At 36.1% G+C, this 27,478-nt stretch overlaps 1 protein-coding gene across 5 annotated transcripts in view; it reads right to left on the bottom strand.

Moving 5' to 3' along the window:
* Nucleotides 1-27,478, bottom strand: part of LOC150082988 (uncharacterized) — a 1,785,507-nt gene that overhangs the window by 964,175 nt on the left and 793,854 nt on the right. For all 5 annotated transcript variants that reach the window (XM_090377722.1, XM_090377724.1, XM_090377725.1 and 2 more), the window contains 3 exons: nucleotides 23,512-23,714; nucleotides 23,103-23,227; nucleotides 21,660-21,778 (listed from right to left, as the gene is read on the bottom strand). In XM_090377722.1, coding sequence (XP_090233848.1) covers nucleotides 21,660-21,778; nucleotides 23,103-23,227; nucleotides 23,512-23,714 — 447 coding nt within the window. The remainder of the gene's footprint in view (nucleotides 1-21,659; nucleotides 21,779-23,102; nucleotides 23,228-23,511; nucleotides 23,715-27,478) is intronic.

The raw sequence follows: 27,478 nt of genomic DNA, 5'->3' as shown, positions 1-27,478 counted from the left end.
ATAATAATAACTAAAATACAAATTCATCTAAAATACACAAAACAACAAAATACATTTCCAACAAATATACACAAGCCCAAAAATAAAAAAAAATTAAAGGAAGGAGGATACATTAGCATTAGCAGAGGCATAAGATGAAAGAAAGCAAGTTATACAGTATCAACCAAAAAAAAAAAAAAGAAACTCTTCCAATTTCACCCATCCATTCACTCCAAATGTTCAAATGTTTATCTAGTTCTGCCTTGAATTTATTTAAGCTATCATCTTCAACAACCCTTTGTTCCATTGTTGACCTTCTCCATATTCATTCAAACAGCTCAACATCTTTCTTAAAATGAGGCTTCCAGACCTGTACTCAAGTTGTGGCCTGACAAATGCCTCATACAAAGGGATAAATACCTCCTTATCCCTGCTAGAAAAATTCATGTATATCATTGACAAGACACCATGAGCTACTCTTGCAGACTGTCTGCACTGCTCAGAAAATTTCATATCTGCCTCCAGGTCCTTTTCATTCTCTACCACTGTCAGTGTAGTACCACACAGTTGATACGTTACTCTGAGGTTACTGCTTCCCATTGCAGTACTTTACTTTTGTCAATGTTAAACTTCAGTTGCCATCTATCAGCCATCTGCTCAACCTATCCAGATACTGATACTGTAGCGTGCTGTCATCAGTGTCATTAAAAACCCTGCCGACCTTCGTATTGTCTGCATATTTGGACATTAAGCCTGATATATACCATCATCAATATCATTTATAAATACAGAAAACAACAATGGACACAACACTGAACAATGGGGGAATCCAATAATAACATTAGTCCACGAAAAGCAGTGTCCATTGATTACCACTCTCTGTCTTCTCCCACTTAACCGTCCCTTTGTCCATAGCAGTGCCTCCTATGCCACACTGCTTCAATTTGTACAGCAGTCTTCTGCATGCAACAGTATGAAAAGCCTTTCTAAGATCCAAATATATGATGTTGAAATTATTCTTTGCATCCAGTTCCTGTGTGACCACATCATAGTATCTAATCAAATTGATCAGACAAGACATCCCCTTAATAAACCCATGCTGTGTCCGAGCTATAACTGAAGTCTTGTCTAAATGATCCTGCAGTGCTTCTATGACCAGTGCCTCCACTGAAATCCCTGGAACAGAAGTTCAACTAACAGGTCTATAGTTACCTGTGTCACCTTTTGAACTCGCTTTGTGAATTGATGATACATTTGCACACCTGCAGTCCATGGGGACCTCCCTGGAGTCCAAGGAAGCTCTGCTCTCGTAATTATGGTGAAGGGTTTGATTACTTCCTTTGCTGCCTCCTTTAATATAACTGGATAGATCCCAACCAACACAGGTGCCTTTTTTATATTTATCTTCAACAATTTCTCCTCCACTTTTCTCCCAGTTATTACAAAATCATCTAGCTGACTGCCAGAGTTTAATACACTTCTGGCATTCCCCTCCCTGAATAACTCCTCATGTGTGAATGTAGATGCAAAATACTCATTTAGTTTGTTAGCTACCTGAGCAGGATCATCAACAGTTGAACCATCAATATCCAGTGGACCGATCTGATTCATCCCTTTCCTTCTAGAGTTTACATAGCTAAAGAACTCTTTCCTGTTTTTCTTTGCATCCTTTGCCAAAGATTTCTCATAATCTGCCTTTGCTTGCCTAATCTCCTTATATCTATCATAGTTTTCATGTCAACTGTTAATTTATATGTATCCAATGCATTTTTCTTCTCTGACACAAGTCTCATTAGTTCATCTGAGATTCATTTAGGCCTAAACCTTGAAAAATATTTCTTAGTTGGTATGAAAAGCCTAGTAGCTTCAAAGATTAATTCTTTGAATGCTTCCCATTTTGAATTTGCTGTTGGTAATGTCATCAGTTGGTCCCACTGTATAGAATTTAAATACTGTCTCAGACTGCCGTAGTCATCTTTATGAAAGCAAAACCCTTCCCTTTACCCTCGACGGTAGTTACCTCTTTGAGTAAATCCCACTTCAGCACAATGTGATCACTGCCACCTAGTGGTTCCTTTCTCTGCAGATTCTTAAGGCATGAAAAAGCACTACTGATAATCAGATCAAGTTTATTTCTCTCTCTAGCAGCTTCCCGAACACGCTGCTTTAGAAAACAATCATCCAATAAATCCCCAAAAGCCTTGCTAGTGTGTGAATGACCAATCCACAAAGAGCTGTGTAGAGCTGTATATAATAATATACAGCGGGTGGTTGGTTGGTGGAACAGACTTCCATCCCTTGTCGTGGAAGTTGATAGCCTAAATAAGTTTAAGGCTCAGCTGGACAGGTATTTTGAACAAACAGAGGGGTGAAGTGGAAGTGGTTTCTTTTTTTTTTTTTTTTTTTTTTTTTTGGCTGATGCTGCATAAGCTTGCTTTCTTGCATCAAATGTCTCTACTAATGCTAATGCTAATGCTAATAATACTCATCATAGTCATTAAGCCCATACCACATTCCTTCTCTTAATTTTGCTTTCCCAGTGCTTATGTCACAGTGGCTATACTTCCTTTTCAACTGGCTATACTTCCTGGATTTTATGCGTTTCTTAACTAATAGCATAACCCTTCCTCCCTTCCTATCCTTTCTGTACACATTGTACTCCATAAATCCCAGTTCTGCATTCCTTATATCTGTGTGTGACACCACATCTCTGATATCCCAACAATATCTGCCTTTGAGGTTTTGACCAGCACCTCAAATTCATTAAATTTATTTAACAAACTCCTAGCATTGGTGTACACCAGTGGTATATTTGGGCCGGAACGATGTTCCAGTACTTTTTTCTAAAGATCAAAATAGAAAATCATTAAATTTATACACCTAATATTATGAAACAATGGCATAATCAAAGGGGAGGGAGAAATATCTATTTTACCCATTGATACTAAAAATATATATCTATAATGATCTTTAAAATTAATAAATTATATTAAAAATTTACTTAAAAACAAAAATATAAATTTCGTAATGAAAATGGAACGTTTCTTACTAAAGTACAATGTGTTAGATAAAGAGATCCAACAAATGAGATATACTGTGATGCGTGCAACCACTGCATTTTGATTCGCCATGAGCTGAATGCTATAACTGGTTGTTCTATGAAACATGAGTCTGAAGACTGATTCGGTTACTGTACAGTCGATGTGGCATTATCATATAGTCTTCTGGAGAACGAGAATTCTGCTACTCCTTTTTTTTTTACAACGAGCGTTCTAGTACTATTTTTTTAGCAATGTGCCTCTGGTATACATGCATCCGTTCCTATTCTTAACTACACTAACACAGCCCATGTATTTACTTGTTCCGCAATTTATCAAATAATGTTTTCTACAGCAGCATGTTAGCGAGGCAACAAGAGGAAGTAACACTCTTGATCTGATAATGAGCAGTGATTATTCATGCATTTATTCATAAAGTAAACACTAGGTGGCAGTGATCACAGTGTACTGATGTGGGATTTACTTAAAGTTGTAACTGCCATCGGTGGCAAAGGGAAGGGTTTTTGCTTTTGTAAAGGCGACTACAGTGGTCTCATAGATTTTTTAGTTTCTGTACATTGGGAACTAAAGTGCCTCTGTAGCCAGGTGGGCAGGAGTAGCAGTGCATAGCACACGCTTCTTGATTAGACAGGGGATCGAGCCAGTGACCACCAACCATGGAGGATGCGGAAAGGTCAGGGAATGACCACCGCATCTCCCCGGAGCAATATGGCCTTAGTTGCTAATGCTCCTAAAAACCAAATAACAAACAAACAGTGGGACAACTGATTATGTTACCAGCAGCAAATTCTAAATGGGAAGCATTCAAAGAAGTAATTTCGGAAGCTACTAGGCTTTTTGTTCCAACTTAGAAATACTGCTCTAGGTTCAGGCCAAATGGATGTCAGACAAACTAATGAGACTCTTGGCAGAGAAGAAAAATGCATGGGATGCACATAAATTGTCAGGTGACACAGAAGCCGATGATAGATACAAGCTAATATGTAATCAAGTCACAAAGGAGGTTAGGCAAGCAAAGGCAGATTATGAAAAATCATTGGCAAAGGGTGCAAAGAAAAACAGCAAAGTATTCTTTACTTATACAAACTTTAAAAGGAAGCAGATGAATCAGATTGTTCCACTTGATATCAATGTTTTGATGGTAGATGATCATTCTCAGATAGCTGCTGAACTAAATGGGCCTGAACCTAGAGCAGTATTTCTTATTGGAACAAAAAACCTAGTACCTTCCAAAATTAATTCCTTGGATGCTTCCCATTTAGAATTTGCTGTTGGTAATGTCATCAGGTGCTAGATTAGGTTAGTGGACCAATTGATATGACATTGATATCAAGTGGACCAATCTGATGAATCAGATTGGTCCACTTGATATCAATGGTTTGACAGTAGATGATCATTCTCAGATATCTGCCGAACTAAATGAGTATTTTGCATATACATTCACACTTGAGGAGTTATTCAAGGAGGAGAGGGCCATATGTTTATCACACTCTTACCAGGAGTTAAATGATTTTGTAATAACTGAGAGCAAAGTGGAGGAGAAATTGTTGAAGTTAAACATAAGAAAGGCACCTGGGGTAGATGGGATCTATCCAGTTATAATAAAGGAGGTGGCAAAGGAAATAAACAAACCCTTAGCTATAATTATGAGAGCATCCTTGGACTAAGGGGGAGTCCCACATACTAGAGATGTGCAAATGTATCTCCAATTCACAAAGAGTGACATGGGTAATTACAGACCTGTTAGTTTGACTTCTGTTCCAGGGAAAACAATTGAGTCACTGGTTAAAGAAGCATAGCAGGATCATCAAGACAAGACATCGGTAATAATTCAGACACAGCATGGGTTTGTTAAGGGGAAGTCTTGTCTGACCAATTTGATTGGATGCTATGATGTGGTCACAAAGGAACTGGATGCAAAAAATAATTTTGTTCATATACAATCAATTTCAGTTATTTGGGATGAATCAGTACAAGTGCATTTTCAGGACTAGTGCAGCTGCCCCAATTATCCGAGGTTTCACATAAATAGTTAAAAATACAATGGACCCCTCCCCCCGACCCTGGTTCACTGTACAATCAAATCACATTACAATGGACTCACCATAGTAAAGTACCGTTCACTATACGAAGTGTAGTAAGCACTGGTTATTGTGATCACTTTTGTGAATTAGCGATCCTAATTAGCGAAAACAGGAGGAATATTATCCATAGGCTATAAAAGTAAAGATATATTAAGCACAAATTTACCCTTTATTACCTTTACCAATTAAAAAATTAAATGATATGTGTAAATCGGAAGAATATATGTGATAATTGGAAGAATATATGTGATAATCGGAATAATTAATACGTACTGCAATTTGTACATACTAACTAGTTGACATTTCTGTTCCCTGACATTTGTGGGTGGGGGTTAAAATTTAAAACAGTAAAAAGATAAGCAATCAACAACAAAGAACACGGCACACACAAATTGCAAGTAACATGATACGCACAAGTGAGAACGGAGTAACATGTTACGAAGCTTTAAAAATAGGAATGAAGAGAAGATTCTGCAAATTAATTTTTTTTATATGATTGAAGATTTCAGGGAAGTGTAAACACATTTCACCATAAGAACCCACTGAATTCCAGCTGTCCGTATTATTGCAAATTCAATAAGATTGAGTTTACTATCCATTTATGATAGATTGCACTAACAGAAAAGCCCAATAAATAGGTGACTGCTAATTTTTTTTATTGTTTTGGTTGTGATCTCTAGAAATGTGACTGAACCACATGGTACGGTCAGAGACAATCATAGGGTAATCTCCAGTGCTACGGCCTACTGCCCCGATTAAACGGCATATTGTCACAATTAAGTGAAGTAAATCCTGGGTATTTTCTCAATTGGGTTCTGTTTTTTAATATTTGCCCCAAAGAAATGGCTGCCCTGATTAACCGGTGACCAAAATAACCAGAATCCACTGTACTTGGATTTCAGGAAAGCTTTTTAATACCGTTGCACATCGAAGACTACTGTACAAATTGAAGCAGTATGGCAAATTGCCACAATGGATAATAGGATGGTTGAATGGGAGAAGACAGAGAGTGGTGATCAGTGGGTACTGCTCTATGTGGACTAATGTTATTTGTGGTGTCCTTAAGAGTTCGGTGCTCCATTGTTGTTTTGTATATTTATCAATGATATTGATGAAGGTATGTCAAGCTTAATGTCAAAGTTTGCGAATGATGCAAAAGTTGGCAGGGTTGTTAATAACAGTAATGACAGTATGCTGCTGCAACAGGATCTGAAAACGTTGAGTAGATGGACTGAGAAGTGGCAACTGAAGTTTAACATTGACAAATGCAAAGTACTGAATATGGGTAGCAGTAACCCCAGAGAAATTATCCCAACTATGTGTTGTTACGCTCACGGTGGTGGAGAATGAAAGAGACCTGAGGGTCTCTTTCATTAGGAAACAATCTTGCGCAGTCATATATGAAGTTTTCTGAGCAGTGCAGACAGGTTTGCAGAGTAGGTCATGGGGTCTTGTTAGTGATATACAGGAAGGGCAATAAGTCTGGTGAAGGGAACAAAGGGGTGCTCTTATGAAGAAAGGCTTAAGTTCTGCAAATTGCAGCTTCTGGAGATTAAACACCTGTGAGGTGATCTGATTGAGGTGTATAAGGCCTTGAATCGATTGAGCAGGCTCAATGCTAATGGGATTCTTACCCTTGCTCAGATTACATACCGAAGAGGGCATTGATTCAAACTGAGAAAGGACAGTTGTAGAATAGATGTGTGGAAGTTTGCCTTCCACACATCTTCCATCTGTTGTTGTGGAAGTTTATAGCTTAAATAAATTGAAGGCAGAACTAGACAAACATTTGGAATGAATGGATCAGTGAAATGGGAATAGTTTTTTTTTTTTTTTTTGTTTTTTTTGGCTGATGCTGTATAAGCTTGCTTTCTTGCATCATGTGCCTCTACTAATGCTAATATTAACGCAATGACTCCCAGCAGTCTCTGGAATCCCCTGCATCTTGTTTTCCAGGCTGCTGCAGTGGTTTCTGTTAATCTATTAGTCCATGTACCCCCCCCCCCAAGCTAGCAGTGAACGGTAAGCAAGGAGAAGTAAGCCTTTCTGTCATTAAATCCGGCTTTGGTAAATGAGATGAAACTTCTGAGTAGAGAAAGCCATTCGACTTATATAGCACTGGAATGGTGTTGTTCTTAAGTGATCCTCTGCAGCTATTACACACAAGAATCCCATTGATGTCAACATCAGGAAATGCAGTGCATATCAATGGTACATCTTTAGCAGCTGGTTTTTTTGTGTCATTTTCAAACCATAGACAATCACAAATGTAGCATACAGAACAGAAATTATTTCTCATTAATATCCTCTTAAACTCTTGATGGGCATCTTATTTAAATAGTAGTCTGTGTAAAGAAAAGGAGCTTGATCATTTAAACTCATCTGCTTGCAATTGGAGAACTGTTCTGCTGTACATAATTAATATTCACTTCAGGTACACTGTTGTTAGATGGAGCAGCATTGCTGGCTGAAGGCACTGCTAAATCCAACGCTTGAATTTCTGTTTGTCTTTTATGCAATCTCAATAGCCTTTGTTGTTCTCACATGCTCAGTGCTACCTCCATCTTTATTTTCTTAGGTTGGCTTGCTTGATACTCTTTGACAGCACTCTGTACTTGACTTTGGCACAGTTGAACACAAAGGTTATAGCAGTGCAGCATTCAGTCCCTTTCACCACTCAGAAAATTATCGATGTGAAAACTTCTAGACACCTAACGATGAAATGTAATGAAAATGTGGATTGTAACAATACAAATATTTGTATTGTTGCAATCATACTATTCAACAAATGGCTAAAATCAAATGGGTAATTAGGCTATTGGCCTAACTTCTTCCAAACACTGATTCAGAAGAGCAAGTTGTGGGCATGTGCATAAAATATTACATCATTCATAGTAAATATTTGGGACTGAAGTATGATGCTAATGTCACTAACATTGACTGGGTAGGTTAAGTAGCTGGCATCAGCATAAAATGTTACATCGTTCATGATTTCAGTTCTAGCTGTTCAATTTTAAAATGATTCTGATTTTCGTCAAAGATGTTTACACATAAAATATCTTTTTGCGTACAGGGTACACATGCAGGTTTTGTTTTTTTTTTTTAGTTGAGGTCTCCATACCTGAACACAGTAGTCCATGTGTGGTCTTACAATTGCCTTATATGGTGGGATTATGACCTCCCTATCCCTACAAACTATTGTTCAATAAATCATTAACAGTACATCATGGGCTTTCCTGGTTCTTTATACTGTTAAGAGAACTTTATCTCCATCTATATCATAACTCCTGGATTCCTTTCTTCCTCCACTGCTTTTAATTCAATTCCACCAAATGTCTAGGTTATTTTTAGGTTGCTACTTCCCAAGTGAAAGACCTTGCATTTTGCTGCATTAAAACATTGCTGCCACATTTCTGACCATTTCTGGAACCTGTTCAAGTCATTCTGACAAAGTGCCACTTAGTATTGATCATCAACAACTCTCCCAATCTCTATATGAACTGAAAATTTTGATATCATACCATTTATCCCTTCATCAATATTCTTTATAAAATTCAGAAACAATGGCTAAAGAAGTGATCTTTGGGGGACCCCTCTCTTCTGACGATACACCAATCTGAAGAATATCCATTAAACATAACTCTTTGCCTTCTGTACTGTGGGCATTCTGCAATCCATCTTAGAATCTTTTCAGTAATTCCAACCTGTTCCAGATTATACAGTACCTCTCATGAGTGACAGAACCAAATGCCTTGCTAAATCCAAATAAACTATGGTGAAATTGTTCTCTACATTTAGCTCATGAGTTACTGTGTTAAAATAGCTTACTAGATTAGTTAAACATGATTTTCTCTTTAAAAAAAAAAAAAAAAAAAAATGTTGTATATCCTTCAGAATGCCATTTCTGCCTAAATCCCCTGGATTACACTCTTAATCATTGCTTCCAAGATTTTCCCTATCTCAGACTAACTGGTTTGTAGAGGCCACCGTAGCCTAGTGGTCAGGCGCGCAGATGCATAAGTACACGTGCCTTGAGTGACCGGGGTTCAAGCCTGTGACTACTGAATACGGTGCTGTTTCTTGTATTAAATCTATCTTGTGAACTCCTCTGACTGTTTGGTCATCCCGGAGTATAAACAGAAAATTTATTTATTATTATTATTTATTAGTTGCCAACTTCACTCTTAGAACCACCTTAATGTATTGGTGGTATATTTTTCCAATCCAAAGGAATCTAACCAGAGTCAAATAATACCATTATAATTAACCTCAATGGCTCAATGCACTTTCTAATTGCCTCATTCAAAATTACTGGGTATATATGCCATCAATTCTTACTCTACTTTAGGCCTTCAATGTTTTTCTAATAAATAACCTGAATTTTTAATATTGCTAATTTCATGTTTTCAGCTTTACTTACACAGCCTCTCTGCTCCGTGAAGAGTCTTTCATCAGTAAAGATTAATGCAAAGTACCATTTACTCAACTCGCCAGAAACATCAGCTGCGTTATCTTCCTACATGTAGCACAGAAGGGACCAAATTTCATTTGTTTTTCTTCTTCTTCTTCTCTGTTTTCACATATATGAAAAAATCCTCATCCCACATCCTTTGCTTGCTAAGCCAGTGCTTTCTCATACTTGGCCTTGGCTACTCTAACTTTTCTGTGATGCTTGTTACAGATAAACTTGTAGTTGTTGTAGTCTTCAGTACTTTACATCACTTTGTAACTTTCCCATGCCCTCTTTTTCTGCTCTGGCCAGATCAGTATTCATCCATCTTGGAATCTTCCTTGTGCCTTATTTTCTAAATTTATTTTCTATATATGTTCATGGCTTCTGTGATTAGTGCTTTAAACATAATCCATAATTCTAATATATTTGTCCATCGTATATAATCTGCCTGATTCACAGATGCCATGTCAAATCTAAAACTGTTATAGTCCCCTTTTTGAAATTAACACCCTTGCCTTCACCTTTAACTACAGCAACAGCTGTCTTCATCTTCCAACTAACAACTGCATATGATCACTACCTGCCAATTGTTCTTGTACTTTAAATCCTGTGACATCATCTGATTTGCGAATAATGATGACGATCTAGAATATTTTTATCCCTAGTATTTTCTCTAACATGCTGGTACAAATAATAGGCATCTAGTTTTTATTAATAATTTTGGTTCCCCATGGTGAGTTTCCTTCTGATTACTGCAATAAATTAGGAGCAAATTTAAATCACCCATAATTAGATATTCACACTTACTTGCCCATTTCATCTGCATGTAGAGACTCCCGTTGTACTCTTCACAACCTTCTGGTCTGTAAATTTCTTCCACTCACTTTGCAACCAACTAACTCATACCACACATATTCTATGTTGGCAGGCATAGCAAAAGTTCTTTTTGCACTCAGACTAATTTTGATAGGGAACATGATCATATCATCCCTCTATCTTCCCTAATCTGCCTAAATATATTGTACATATCATAGTTAAACTCATTATTCCCAATTTCCAGATGACACCACATTTCTGTTGTTGTTGTTATTTGGTTTTCAGGAGCATTAGCAACTAAGGCCATATTGCTCCGGGAATATGCGGTGGTCATTCCCTGACCTTTCCGCATCCTCCGTATTTGGTGGTGATGGGCTCGAACCCCGGTCTAATCAAGAAGCGTGTGCTACGCACTGCTGCTCCTTCCCACCTGGCTACAGAGGCGCATCACATTTCTGTTAGCCCTATTATGTCAGTATTAGTTCTTCTAAGCAGGAGTTTGAATTAATTCATTTTATTGACTTCTGATAGCACTGAAGACACTGTTAAGACTAAGTATTCTACTGGAGTTTACCACCTGACACACCCCTTGAAGTTATTAGGCTAGTTTAGTAGTTTCCCTGAACCCTTAGGGTATCCTCAATGAAACTCACAAAACCCCCTCACACCACCTTTGTTGAAATGAATGCTGTCTCTACAAAATAGATTCCTTCTACCTACAAGTGCAGGTCACACTGAAAAAAATTTCCTGCCAAAAGCCTTGCAGAGTAACCCCAAGTCTTGAGTTAATTCCCAAGCCTTTCAGCATATAATCCTTCCCATTGTATCTAGGCAGAATTGCAGACATATACATATTCTGGCCTAACTGAAATAATTTTTTCAGCATGAACCTACATTAATCCAACAAATCAACAAATCGTCAGGTTATGTTCATTTAATATCATTAGCTTCCACATGAATAATAATGCTTTCTTTACCCCCTTAAAATCTGACTATCTATCTGTTAGTAATATCATCAGTCATTGCTCTTGGCAAACACACCCTGGTTCTAGTCAAACTGTTTTTACTGAAAAAAATGTTGTTTCCCCTGACAATAGACTCTCCCAAAGTGCTTTTAAAATGGACTGAGCAAAGTAAGAGAATCCTTATTCTTTCTGATGAGATCCTTACTCTTTCTCAGAAAACATCCACACAAGAAGACATAAATAAAATTAAGAAGACATTGGACAAATTGTTAGAAGGGACGTCCAGATAAGGATTTTTATTTATTTTTTAATTTAAATTTTTTATTTTGATATTTATTCATTTTTTAAATTTCTATTATTTACTTTATTTTGATATTTATTCATTTTTTAAATTTCTTTTATTTACTTTATTTTTATATTTATTTATTTTTTAAAAATTTTATTGATTTGAAAGTTAAAAATTAAACTTTTGTAATTTTTTTAAAATTTGAAAATGTTTAAAAAATTTTTTTTAATTTTTTGTTCATTTATTTTTTTAATTTTTGGCTTATGTTGTATAAGCAAGCTTCCTTGCCTACTTTCCACTACTAATATGCATATAGAGTGGAACTTCTCTATTGCAACTTCAATTTAACAAATTTCTCTATATTACGAATTTTTTCGCAAAACATTGCACCTTGAAACAAAATTACATGTAAAATAATTAACCCCATATAGTGAAGTAGTAGTAGTAGTAGCATGTGATGCAAGAAAGCAAGTGTATGAGCTTATGCAGCATCAGCCAAAAAAAAAAAAAAAAAAAAACACACCATTCCCTCCAAATGCCTGTCCAGTTCCTCCTTAAATTTATTCAACCTATCAACTTCCACAACGACAGATAGAAGTTTGTTCCAGCAATTAACCACCCGCTGGCTAAAGACAAATTTCCGCACATCTTTTCTACATCTGTCCTTTCTTAATTTGAATTTATGCCCCCTTAGGTTCGTAATCTGAACAAGTGGAAGGATCCCATCAGAATTCAGCGTGCTCAACCCATTCAAGGCCTTATACACCTCAATCAGATTACCGCACAGGTGCCTAGTTTCCAGCCACTGCAATTTGCAGAACTTAAGCCTCTCTTGGCAAGAGGATCCCTTCATTCCCCTCACCAATCTCGTTGTGCTTCTCTGTACACGCTCAAGTAAATCTACCTCCTTCCTAAAATGAGGCCTCCAGACCTGTATGCAGTACTCAAGGCTTGGCCTGACCATTGCCTTATACAGAGGGACAATCACATCCTTTTACCTGCTAGAAAAATTCCTATATATCATTGACAAAACCCCATGACCTACCCTGGCAGCCTGTCTGCACTGCTCAGAAAATTTCATATCTGACTGCACAATTACTCCCAGGTCTTTTTCGTTTTCTACCACCTTAAGTGTAGTTCCACACAATTGGTACGTTTCTCTGGGGTTACTTCTACCCATATGCAGTACCTTGCATTTGTCAAGGTTAAACTTCAGTTGCCACTTCCATCTGCCCAAATTTTCTAGATCCTGTTGCAGTAGCACACTGCCATTACTGTCATTAACAACCCTGCCAACCTTTGTATCATCTGAAAACTTTGACATTAAGCCTGATATACCTTCACCAATATCATTGATAAATAAAGAAAACAACAGTGGACCCAACACCGAACCCTGTGGGACTCCACTAATAACATTAGTCCATGAAGAGCAGCACCCACTGATTACCACCCTCTGTCTTCTCCCACTTAACCATCCTTTTATTCATTTTAGCAACTTACCCTTAATACCATTCTGCTCCAATTTGTACAATAGTCTCTCTATAACGACTTTTTAAAAAAATTAGTAAAGGCATTTTTGAAGATTTTCAAGCATTTACTGCTAAACAGCCGCTGAAATATATGGCCCCCTTCCCTCCGAATTGCGCATTAGCATCTGGAATTAATCATCCTTTTAGTGAATGCTTGTGGCCATTGACGCCCGTAGGAGGGTCTTTGTTTCATTTTTGTTACAGTTATAAAACCAAATGGATTTTCTTAAAAGTGGTCATAAACTTTACAATAAATAGGGTAGATTTGTAAATTGATGTTGGCTAAGAGGAAAATGAAATTCGCTGCGGTAAACCTTTAGCGTGCTGCGGCTGCAATACATAGAATGCTATCGGATTTTAGTAATGCCTACTGAGTGACATTCGCTTCTCACCTCAACCACACCATATGGCCTTCCTGTTCAATCATTATATCAGTGGCTTGTTAAGGAGAGTACAGAGTTTGCTAAGATAGCTTATGCTGATGACCTTGTGATTGGAGTTTCTGGGCGCTCCAGACTTATATTGGAAAGAAAAATACAGTCAGTTTTAGATGATTTAATGGAGTGGGCCAATTTGAACAAAATGAAGATCTCTGCAAGTAAGACCTGTTCTATGGTTTTTAAGACACAATTTGATTACGGCAGACCTCCAAGAGTTCTTTTAGGTGGAGTTCAAATTCCTTATGTTGCTAAAACTAAGTATTTGGGATTAATCATAGATGACAAACTTTCCTTTTCCCACATGTTTCACACCTAAATATAAAAGTAAGACACTTCACAGGCTCGATTGCTAGGATTTCTCGTAAGGAGTGGGGATTGAATAAGAGGGTGTTGTCATTGTATTATAAGACTATTTTTCTCCAGATAGTGGCATATGCGGCTGTTGTTTGGTTTTCTGTGGTAACTAAAACTAGGATTCGATCGAAACTTTTATCGCTTCAGCGCTCTATGTTATTAACTTTATTGAAAGTACCTAGAACAGCGTCTACAAACGCCCTACAGGTAATTGCTGGTACCATGCCATTGGATTTATTTATTGTCTACAGAGGGTTTTTGTACAAATTGGAAAAGGGTACATCAGTAATGTTTTTGGATATTACAATTGATTTGGAGAATAATATTAAATAAGAAAAACAACGAATATGGAACAAATTAATGGATTTATGGCAGACCAGATGGGAAAGTGGTGATGTTGGAGCTGTGACGAGGAAATATATTCCCCAGGTGAACTATGCATTGGCAAAAACCGTGGCATCTTGGTTTACGCCTTCTATGTACACTTCTTATTTGTTAACAGGACACGGCTCACTTAGGGCCAAATTATATGAGAGAGGGTTGTAGACAGATCCTTTCTGTACATGTGGTGAGCAGGAGACTTGGATGCATGTAATTTTTTTATGTCGGGAGTATGAAGACCAGGCGAGATGGCGCATATTCCTGACTTATCATTTGATACAGTGCATTTGCTTATTGCAAATCGTGACTGTTTTAATTTATTTCAAGAGTTTTCAGCTGCTGTTTTTGCAAGAAGAACTGTTCTCAGAGCCTTTCTTCAGAGGCAAACCTAGTGTCTTAATTGTCTTCATGGAGTTTCACTATTTGTTTCTACATCTAGCTGGCGGCTGGGGTGCTGGACCTGATTCATGGTGTTGGGTCTGGTGCTCTGGTTGGTTGTCTTTTGTGCTGCGGTCATGAATACTCCATTCTGGATTCTGCCGTGCTGGATCAGATTCATTGCGTCGGGTCTGGTGGTCTAAAGGTTCTATTATCCATGGCGTACAGTTGGAGATTGCTGGATAGTACCGTTATTGGTTTTGGAGGTTCCAGTGCATGTGAAACAGCAGCTGAGGAAATATTCAGTTGAACTGTGATTTTTGAAGTTTATAGTTGTGCCATCCAGACTATTGAATATTATTGTTGTTTTATTATATATATATATATATATATATTTTATTATTATTATTTTTTTTTTCCCTGCTGGCTCCCTGGTATGGGCAACCCGGGGCACGGGATTGCTGGCACTCACTGGTATTGCACTACCTCCAGTGGGTGCGGGATTTCAAGTGCGAATAGCGCTACAGTAAAATCAGACTCAGGTAATTTAACATACTTTTTAAGGACTGCTTTGTAAAGACTATATATTCCCAAGTTCTCAAGGTAGATTTGGGCTTATGCCTGGGAGCTACCCTGAATAAGAACACACTTGCACACACACACACGAGAGTTTAATGTTTGTCAGAGCATATAATTATATGTAAATATATCTTGTATATAAATCATGTATATACTTTTATGTACATAATGTTGAGACTATATTGTGTGTAATTAATAAATGAATGAAAATGAAAAAAATGTCAATGATTATATGATATGTCCGTTCTCATCTAACTGGACTTCCAGTAGATGGTTTCATTAATTTTTTTTTTTTTATTTCGTTCTTTTAGAACAATTTGTCATCAATCACATAGGTTAATATGCTCTTGTATTTTTTTTCCCTGAAAAGTAACATACAGCATCCATTAACCATAAATTTTTTTTTCGGGTATATATGAATGAAAGCAGAATAAAAGAAATTCACAAAGTCACAAGCGAATGTCATTGAGTAGGCGGTACTAACAATTCACTATATGGTCAGCGCAGCGAAGTTTGTGGTGTATGTATCGACAAGAGCTGCAGTAGAGTAATTTTTACAGTTGCAGAAACAATTTCAAAGAGAAAGTGTTTAAGTATTAATGATAAAGTAAAGTTTAGCATTAGCATTAGTAGAGGAATATGATGCAAGAAAGCAAGCTTATGCAGCATCAGCCAAAAAAAAAAAAAAACACCACTTCCACTTCACCCCTCCGTTCGTTCGAAATACCTGTCCAGCTGAGCCTTAAATTTATTTAAGCTATCAACTTCCACAGCAAGGGAAGGCTATCAACTTCCACAGTTGGTGGAAGTCTGTTCCACCAAACAACTACACGCTAGCTAAAGGCAAATTTCTGCACATCTATCCTACATCAGTATTTCCTCAATTTGAATTTATGCCCTCTCAGGTGATTATTCTGAGCAAGAGGAAGAATCCCATCAGCATTGAGCATGCTCAAACCATTCAAGGCTTTATACACCTCTATCAGATCACCTCACTGGTGCCTAGTCTCCAGACACTAATTTTCAAAACTTAAAACTTTCTTCGTTAGAGTACCCCTTTGTTCCATTCACTAATCTTGTTGCCCTTCTCTGTACTCGTTCCAGAAGCTCTACATCCTTCTTGAAATGAGGCCACCAGACCTGTATACAGTAGTCAAGGTGTCGCCTAACCATTGCCTTATACAAGGGAATAATCACTTCCTTATCCCTGCTAGAAAAATTCCTGTATATCATTGACAAGACACCATGAGCTACTCTTGCAGCCCATCTGCGCTACTCAGAGAACTTCATATCTGCCTGCACAATTACCCCAAGGTCCTTTTCATTCTCTAGCACTGTCAGTGTAGTACCACAAAGTTGATACTTTGCTCTGGGGTTACTGTTTCCCATATGTAGTACTTTACATTTGTCAATGTTAAACTTCATTTGCCACCTCTCAGCCCATCTGCTCAACCTTTCCAGATCCTGTTGCAGCAGCATAGTGTCAGTAGTATCCTTGACAACACTGCCAACCTTTGTATCATCTGCAAACTTGGACATTAATCTTGATATACCATCCTCAATGTCATTTATAAATACAGAAAACAATAATGGACCCAACACGGAACCCTGAGGGACTCCACTAATAACATTAGTCCACGATGAGCAGTGTCCATTGATTACCACTCTCTGTCTTCTCATCCTCAACCACCCCTTTATCCATAGCAGCAATTTGCCTCCAATGCCACACTGCTCCAATTTGTGCAGCAGCCTTCCATGTGCAACAGTATCAAAAGCCTTTCTAAGATCCAAGTATATAATATCAAAGTTATTCCCTGCATCCAGTTCTTTTGTGACTGCATTATAGTATCCAATCAAATTGGTCAGGCAAGACTTTCCCTTAACAAAACCATGCTGTGTCCAAGCTATAACTGAAGTCTTGTCTAGATGATCCTGCAGTGCTTCTTTAACCAGTGCCTCCATTAATTTTGCTGGAACAGAATTTAAACTCACAGGTCTATAATTACTTGTGTCGGCCTTTGATCCTCCTTTGTGAATTGGGGTCACATTTGCACATCTCCAGTCTGTGGTACCTCCCCTGAGTCCAAGGATGCTCTCATAGTTATGGCTAAGGGTTTGCTTACTTCCTTTGCTGCCTCCTTTAATATAACTGGATAGATCCCATCCAACCCAGGTGCCTTTCTTGTGTTTATCTTCAACAATTTCTCCTCCACTTTACTCTCAGTTATTACAAGATTCTCTAGCTTACTGCTAGAGTTGAATACACCTCTGGCCTTCCCCTCGCTAAATAACTCCTCATGTGTGAATGTCGATGCAAAATATTCATTTAGTTTGTTAGCTAACTGAGCAGGATCATCAACAGTTGACCCATTGATATCAATTGAACCAATCTGATTCATCCACTTCCTTCTAGAGTTTACATAAGTAAAGAACTCTTTGCTGTTTTTCTTTGCATCCCTTGCCAAGGATTTCTCGTAATCTGCCTTCACCTGCCTAACCTCCTTTGTAACTTGGTTGCATATCAACTTGTATCTATCATAGGCTTCTGTGTTACGTGTTAATTTATATGTAACCCATGCATTTTTCTTCTCTGTCATATGTCTCATTAGTTCATCTGACATCCATTTAGGCCTAAACCTTGAACAATATTTCTTAGTTGGTATGTAAAGCCTAGTAGCTTCCAAGATATGTTCTTTGAATGCTTCCCATTTTGAATTTGCTGTTGGTAACATCTTCAGTTGGTCCCACTGTATAGAATTTAAATACTGTCTCAGACCATCGTAGTCGCCTTTACGAAAGCAATAACCCTTTCCTTTACCCCTGATTGTAGTTACCTCTTTGAGTAAATCCCACTTCAGCACACTGTGATCACTGCCACCAAATGGTTCCTTTATCTGCAGATTCTTAATGCATGAAGAATCACTACTGATAATCAAATCAAGAGTGTTACTCCCTCTTGTTGCCTGAACATGCTGATGTAGAAAACAATCATCCAATAAATCCACAAAAGCCTTGCTAGTGTGTGAGTGACCAACCCAGTCAATATCTGGGAAATTAAAATTTCCCATTATAAGACTCTCTGATGTACTGGCCCACTCTATTTCCCTGTACAGTTTCATATTATACTCATCAGAGTTATTAGGCCTATAGCACACTCCTATTCTCAATTTTGATCTCCCAATGCTTATGTCACACCAAACCGACTCAACACTGCACTGTACAGCGATGTTGACTGGTTGCACTTCCTTAGATTTTATGTGTTTCTTAACTAATACCATAACCCCTCCTCCCTTTCTATCCAGTCTATCCTTTCTGTAGACGTTGTACTCCCCATATTCCAGTTCTGCATTACTTATATCTGTGTGACACCACGTCTCTGATATCCCAACAATATCTGCCTTTGATGCTTTGAACGATACCTCAAATTCATCAAATTTATTTACCAAACTCCTAGCATTGGTGTACACGCAAGTATACATGAACCTGTTTCTATTCTTAGCTACCCTAACACAATCCATGTGTTTACTTGTTCCACAATGACTCTCAGCAGTCTGAAATATCCTGCATCTTGTTTTTCAGGCTTCTGCTCATTCCAATAGAAGCGGTGCAAGAATCACTTTCACCTCTGCCAGTGGCTACTGTTAATCTATTAGTCTTTGTATCCCCCCAAGCTAGCAGTTTTCTGACCCACCTAACACTGCCTCGATAGCATCAGCAAATATTCTTGCACCCTTTCTATTTAAGTGTATCCTATCCCTGTAGAAGCAGTCTCTCCTGTTAACAAGTATAGTCCAGGCTGAAAAAAATTCTACCCCTCGAGCCTTGCACAATCTTTCCAGGGCCGAATTGATCGACAATGCTCTCATCATATACTCCCTCCTATCATGTCTGGGCAGAATTGCAGACACTTTCAAATTCAACCCTAATTCACGGCTTTCTTCATGATATTGACCAGGGTTTTAAGAAAAAAGATGTTGTGGAGAAATATGGCATATTTACAAGAAGCTCATCTACAATTTTAAAAAATAGAAAGTCAATTTTAAATGCAATTGAAGGAAGAGCAGACAAGAAGCGAATTAAGTTGTGTATATATGAAGGTATTGATAAAGCTGTTCTAAAATGTATGCAAACGATATGTGAAAAAATATACCAATATCGGTTACAAAAATTAAGCAACAAGCTCTGAAATTTGCACATGAATAATAATGCTTTTTATTCTATAATAATGCTCGCATTAAATTCTCTAGTCCAAAGGACTAGAGAATTTAATGCGAGCACTGGGTGGCTAGATAAATTTAAGAAGCGCCACAGAATTGTGGAAAAGATTATTTGTGGAGAAAGTGTTAATGTAAGCGAAGAAGATTGCAACAGTTGGAGAAACAATACCTTAAAGAGTTTGGAAGAATATGAGCGTAAGGATGTTTTTAATGCTGACAAAATGGGTTTATTCTTTAAATGTTTACCGAATAGAACACTTGCTTTTAAGGATGATAAATGCTTTGGCAGAAAACAAAGCAAAGAAAGAATCACTGTGCTAGTTGGAGCAAATATGACAGGAAGTGAAAAATTAAGACTTTTAGTCATCAGAAAATCAAAAAACCCAAGGTGTTTTAGAGGCACAAAATCTTTGGAAGTTGACTACACCTTTAATAAAAGAGCATGGATGACAAGTAATACCTTTGAAGACTGGATATTAAAACTAGACAAGCGTTTAACAAAAGAAAAAGGAAAATCGTGTTGGTAATAACTGACAACTGTCCGGCCCATCCTGCCAAACTTAAAAGTGTGAAGCTTTTGTTTTTACCACCAAACGTGACGTCAAAACTCCAGCCAATGGACCAGGACATTATTAAAAATTTTAAATTTCATTATCGAAAGAGAATAATAATGAAGATTGTCAATGCGTTATCAGAAAATAGAAACTTGGAGGTTACAATTAACCTTAGAGATTGCATCTCTGAACTGGCAAAAGTTTGGACAAACGATGTCACTGAATATGCTATTCAAAATTGTTTTTTGAAAGCCTGATTTGCATTGAATACAGAAGTCGAACAACAACTGGACGAACAAGATGAATTGCCCCTTTCACAACTGAAAAACTTTTGGACATTATTAGAATCGTCCGGAAACATCGAAAATGAAATAACACTGGATAGTTATGTTTATGTAGATCAAGATCTGACTACAGCAGAACATCCAAATGAAGATGAAATACTGCTGAACAGTGTTAGACGTGACCATGATCACGAAGAAATGAATGATGATGCTGAAGACGCATCAGAACAACCCGTAGAAAAGCCAACTCGCGAAAAAATGATTCACGCTTTTAAAACAGTTCGTATGGGTCTACAGTTTTGTGAAAATGTTCCTGATAATTTTTTAATGCTCTGAACAAATGTGAGGTTTTCTTTGAGAATCAGACATTTTTAATTGTACTGTGGAAACGAAAATTACAGATTTTTTTAATTTGTGATACTTACCGGCGAAAATTGTGTAAACGTAATTTAAATAAGTGTTTTTGAAATAAAATACATTAAAAATAAATGTAGATTCATTTTCATTTTCTAATTAAATAACAATTATCGAATTCGTTATAGGGAAGTTCGACTATATATATATATATATATATATATATATTTTTTTTTTTTTACCCACTTTCATATTGTAGATCATATATGAATAATGTGTATGACTGAAAATTATGTCATTATCCATTTATCCATGCATTGTCTAGCTTTGTTTGCCAGAAGTAATTACTTAGCCTTGGGTGCATTGTGTATGATCTCAAAAATTTATTTCTGTAATGGTCAGAGCATGAATGTTAGTCAAAGTTCACTGTATATGCTTTAGAAAGATAATTCTAATTTGTTATCTTTTGACTTAAAGTACTGTTTTTGCCTCCCTTAGAATATACGTATAATGCATTACTTTAGTAATAAATTTGTATAGATCAATTTAATAAAAATAAATATTATTAATATGATTAATAAAATATTTTACTCAAAGTTCAATTTCGTTTTTTAATTTTGAATAACTTCTCTTAAGTAAAGAAAAAAAATATCATCCATCCATTGACCAGCCAATTAGACTGATTGATGGAGAAAGTGAAAGGATGAAAATTAAATGGTTTAAAATTTTGTCATGTTTTCAATGAAAATTTTTATATTAAAACTGGACAAGTATTACCATTTAGTCCAATTATAACACAAATTCAAAAATTTCAAATATAACAAAAAAAAAAAAAAAGATGCAGTTTGCACATAGCATATTACCTCAAAATAAGAAAGATCAACCCTAGTCCTTTGAAATGAATTGTATACCTATGTATATAAATTATGTAATTAAATTTACAATACCTTGCTCCTAGGAACACCAAGCCCAAAAAGTGAATCAGTGAAATTAGTTCCAAGATATAATTTTGATAACTGTTTTATATAGGAAGCATTCTTTAATAAAGTCTCTAGCATCAGTGTACCTTCAGGAAAAAAAAAAAAAAGATGACACAACATAATATAATCTACATATGAATATATCAAACAATTTTTTAAAATAGATCCATGATTTGATACAAACACCAGTCTATAAATTTCTTGATCTTTTTTTTTTTTTTTTTTTTTCATATTCATATAGTTTTTAAATAAGATTTAAAGTAAGAGATGTAAAATGTTAATAATTCTCAAACATTATTACACAAATAGAAAAGATGAATGGGAGAAAATTTTTTAAATTTAAATATGGAGTTTTTTTTTTTTTTATCTTACATTTCCATGATTATCAGTTTAACTTTTTGTAACTGAACTAATTTAAAAAAAATTATACATGCACTCACAGTCTTTCTCTTTATTATCTCAGAGTACCATATTCAGTGTGTTTCAGATATTGAATTGCAACATTAAGATTCATTATACCTTTAGTTTTTCTGATAATAGCATCGAAGATGCTATTATCAGAAAACCTAATCTTTAGAATTGTATGGGTGTTACCAAACTATGTAAGCTTCCAGGCAGCCTCACAGTCACTGGAGTGAAATCATAATAAAATCATTCATCTCTTTCATGACATGTAGTGATGTGCTGCCTTGCATCTTGAATATGAATTTTTGACAATATTATAGTGTGCCAAACCTACCATCTATTGATGTTGATATTGTGCTGTCAATATATGACAGCACAGAATCATGATCAATATATGGCAGTATTTAGCCATTACAGTAAAGGTCTGCAATCCCAATGTTTTTTATTCAAAGAAGAATGAGCTAATGGTAATGCCTTCTCAAAGCCACAGCAGATGGTGAATTTAGCTGTGTACAGGTAATGTACAGTGACACCCATTAGAACTGAAGTGGACACTGCTCATAGTATGCTAACAGGGCACTAGCTACCAACCTCCAGTCATGCTGGGAATTACAGCAAAGTGAACAAGTTTTGTTGCATGCATGCACTACATAGCCTAAATAAACTAGAAACTGTTGGGAAACAACTGAAATATGGCACATAGCACTTTCTTGAGTGCTATGTGCTTTCTTAATCTATTCTTCTTGGTGCAACAGTATTTCCATTAGTAAATATGTTAAATTTACTTATGCAAAGATAATTAATAATAACTATGAGTAAATTTATTCATTTCCATGATACATGAACAATATTGTAATGCATAATTAAAAATTTATAATAATAATAATTTCGCTCAAATAACAATTTGAGAGAAAGAATGCATTTTTCAAGGAAATTTATGTTCAAAGGCAAAATATCATAATGAATTAAACACCTAAAATTTTTTTCAGAAAAAATAATAATTACCTTGTAATCTGGTATCCAACAACTTGATCAAATAAATGTGAGCAAAGTGGACAAGATTAATTATTTTTCTTCCTTTGGCGGTTCTCCTTAAGACATTCTCTAGCTCATTTAAACTCATTTTCAAGCTGTAATGAAATACATATACAAAAAATATATAATAATGTATTACCACACTATTAATGTTTGACTTTTACCTTCCTTTATATTCATAAATATATTAACACACTAATAATGTTTGGCTTTTAACATCTAAAAACTGATAACTACCATACACAGTGAAAATATTTTATTTTTATTTTTTACTAATACTATTTTATCAGTTTTTAGAAGTTAAAAATCAAGTGCTAATAATGTGTTAAATTATTGCAAAATGCATAACAACATTATGTTTGAAAAGAAAATATATTACCTTGTAATTGCCTTTTCAGACTTGTTATAAATTTCAGGCATTATAGTAGTATCATTAAATTCAGAAGAATACTGTGGTACCACATTGCCAATGTTCTGAGTTAGAAGATTGAATGCTTCCACCATGCTTGCAAACATTACATAAAAGTCACTAAATTCAAATGTTGTCTTCGAACTGTTTTCATATGGTAGTAATTTCCTCAGCTAATTTCGAAAAGAATGTAACAAAAATTATAAATCACACTGAAACATTGTTCATAAGGCAAAAACAAAAATAAATAAATCAGATATAAGTTGCCTTCAGAGGAATATTTTTATAAAGATCAATTTATATCACCCATTTGAAAAGGTGATTTTTTAAAATATTATTAAAATGTATTAAATTTTAAACTAAAACTAAATTTCTCCAATTGTTAAGTGTAACTCAATTAAGCAATCTATTTATATGTCCAAATTCATTATCCTCCATCTGTTAACAAGGATCAGTTACTAAAACAAATTTTTACTGCATATCAATATTTCCCTCAATTTTTTGAAGGAAATATTTATTTGCAGTAAAAATCAATTAATCAAAATCAATTAAATAATTAAAAAAACCCCACCAAATTCACAGACATGACAAAGAATGTGTTTAAGATTCTTCATTTCATTACTAACTGAATCATTTTAATTCAGTGAGATCAATCTGTTCTTGCAATGGAGCATAACCACAGCATGTGCCACCTAAGGGCTGATCTAGAGGCTCCCAAGGCAAATCAAATTTGAAAGAAAAAGAGATAGGGAAAAAATAAATGAAACTACATTTAAGAATTCCATTACCAGTAATTTTTATGCTAATCACTTGAAATAATAAACAAATGGAAACAATTTTACATTTATAAAATAAATTTAATATAGGTTAACAAAAAAAATGTTTATCCTTATAGAACTGGTGCCACAAGGAACTTACTAGAGCCTCTAATGCTAAGGGGGCAGCAAAAATAAATTGTAGGTTCCTGTATCACATTTCTGGCAAAAGTTAAATTTCAACTGTAAATGTCTATCCTCACTTCTGATTTTTAAACAAGGTACATAATTTTTTAAAGTATTGTTTCAAAATCAAGAGGTATGCTACTGACAAGTGTCATGTGGCACATGTGCCACATGTTTGCTACTTATTGTTTAATGCATAACACATTGCATTAATGTTAACAGACTTGAACAATTTAGCATGAGAAAATTAACCTTATCAGAAATACAGAAAAGTTATACTACATCATCATCTATGATTATCAGTGTTTGATATTCCCTTGGTCATGTGGGGAATAAACAATAGTAATAGTATTAATAGTAACAGTAACAGAGGCATGAGGTGCAAGAAAGCAAGTGTATGAGCTTATGTAGCATCAGACAAAAAAAAAAAAAAAAAATTCACACAACCATTCCCTCTAAAGGTTTGTCCAGTTCCTCCTTGAATTTATTTAAGCTATCAACTTCCACAACAACAACAGATGGAAGTTTGTTCCAGCAATTAACCACCCGCTGGCTAAAGGCAAATTTCCGCACATCTATTCTGCAGCTGTCTTTCCTCAATTTGGATTTATGCTCCGTTAGGTTCATAATCTGGGCAAGCAAATGAATCCCATCAGAATTCAGTGTGCTCAACCCATTCAATGCCTTATACACCTCAGTTAGATCACTTCACAGGTGCCTAGTCCCCAGCTGCTGCAATTTGCAGAACTTAAGACTCTCTTGGTAAGAGGACCTCTTTGTTCCCCTCACCAATCTTGTTACCCTTCTCTGTACATGCTCAACCAAATCTACATCCTTCCTAAAATGAGGCCTCCAAATCTGTATGCAGTACTCAAGGCGATGCCTGACCATTGCTTTATACAAAGGAATAATCACCTCCTGTATATCATTGATAAAACCCCATGACCTGCTCTGGCAGCCTATCTGCATTGCTCAGAAACCTTCACATCTGACTGCACAATTACTCCCAGGTCTTTTTCATTTTTTAACCACCCTAAGTGTAGTTCCACACAGTTGGTATGTTCCTCTGGGGTTACTTTTACCCATATGCAGTACTTTGCATTTGTCAATGTTAAACTTCAGTTGCCACTTCTTGGCCCATCTGCCCAAATTTTCTAGATCCTGTTGCAGTAGCACACTGCCATTACTGTCATTAACAACCCTGCCAGTAATGGCAGTGTGCTACTGCAACAGAATCTGAGTAATGGTTGGGAGAGAGGTTATCATCCTGTTGCAACCAAGTATATTATTTCCTTGTAAAATCAGTCCTAATAAAATTCCTATATGATATTACGTATGTTAATGAACTGTAATAGAAAATTAGAAATATAATATTATAGGAATAAAGTTAGGGAAACAATCCCAAATAACTTCAAGGGGGTGTCAGGATAGTAGTAAACTAAAGAAGAATAATTAGCCTTAAATGTGTCAACAGTAATGTCAGGAGTGCTGACAACAAAATGAGTAAATTCAAACTCCTGATTAGGACAGCTAATCTTGACATAATAGGGCTAACAGAAACATGGTAACAGAAACTGCTAACAAAAACTGGAAATTTGGAATGACAAGTTCCATTGTGGTATGTATAATGTATTTAGAAAAGACAGAGAAGATAGAAGGGGTGATGGCATCATGTTTCTTATCAAAAGCAGCCTGAGTGCAAGAAGAATTTTTGCTGAGTCAGAAATAGTCTGCCAATGTAGAATCTGCATGTTGTGAGTTAGTTGGAAGCAAAGGTATAATGAGAGTGGGAGTAAGCTACCAGGATTGTGAAGAGTATGATGAGGGTCTCTAAACAAACAGATGGAAAGGGCAAACAAGTGTGAATGTCTTATTATGGGTGACCTCAATCTGCTCCTGAAAGTTTGGAATAAGTGGGTGGGAAACTCATCATGGTGAAAAAATATTTTTAATCTAACTAGATGATTATTATTTGTACCACCATGTTAGGGAAAATACTATGGGTAAGAATACTCTTGGCCTCCTCATTACTCAAGAATCAAATGATATCACAGGGCTTAAAGTACAGAACCCATTGGCAGGTAGTGATGCAGTTGTTACTTGGAAGATATAGAAAGATGTTGCAATAATCAAATGTGAAGGCACAAGTTTTAATTTCGTAGGGGACTATGACATTTAAGGCACTAAATGGTGCCTATTAATTGAGCAGATGCAGATGGGGGATGGATACATTAGAATTACAGCACACCTTAAAAGCAATAATAAGGGAAGCAACGGATGCATATATATCATTAAGAAAATATAGCACAAGGAAAATGTTGGGATGGATGAATACGGAGCTGGCCAGTCTAGAAGAGCAGAAAAAGAAAGCATGGGAAAGTTACAGAGCAATGAAAAGTATTGAAGTCCACAGCAGCTACAAGTTGATATGTAACCGTAGATAAGGTTAGGGAGACCAAGGATATGAGAAGGCACTAGCTATGTGAGCAAAGAATGAGGAAAAGGAGTTTTTCATTTTTGTGAAAACGTGAAAAACCAAACAGTTGATGTTGTTAATGAATTGAATAAATGCTATTTCACATCGATCTTTATGGAAGAAAGACCCTTCATGGAGCAGATAGGCTGTGTGAATGAAGCTGGAAACATGAAATTAGAGATATTAAAATTTCAAAAGATTATTTAATAGAAAACCATTGAAGGCCTAAAGTCAAGTGAAGCTCCTGATGTTGATGGCATATACCCAGTAATTTTGAGGGAGGCAGCCAGAGAATGTATTGAAACATTGGGGTTAATTATGAGGGCATCATTTCACTTGGGTGAAATTCCTTTGAATTGGAAAAGTAAAATATTGCCAATACATAGTTCTAAGAGTCAGGTCAGTAACCACAGCCCAGTTAGTCTGACTTCAGTAGTAAGGGAAAAAATTAGAGGCAATGATTAAGAGTACAATCCAAGAACATTTAGAATCAATGGAATCCAATAGCACTTTGAAGAGC

The sequence above is a fragment of the Mastigoproctus giganteus genome, chromosome 7, assembly GCF_048544385.1.
Source record: "Mastigoproctus giganteus isolate SK-2022 chromosome 7, ASM4854438v1, whole genome shotgun sequence".
NCBI lineage: Eukaryota > Metazoa > Arthropoda > Arachnida > Uropygi > Thelyphonidae > Mastigoproctus > Mastigoproctus giganteus.
Note: the sequence above shows the minus strand (reverse complement) of the source record. Positions and strands in the feature narration are given on the sequence as shown.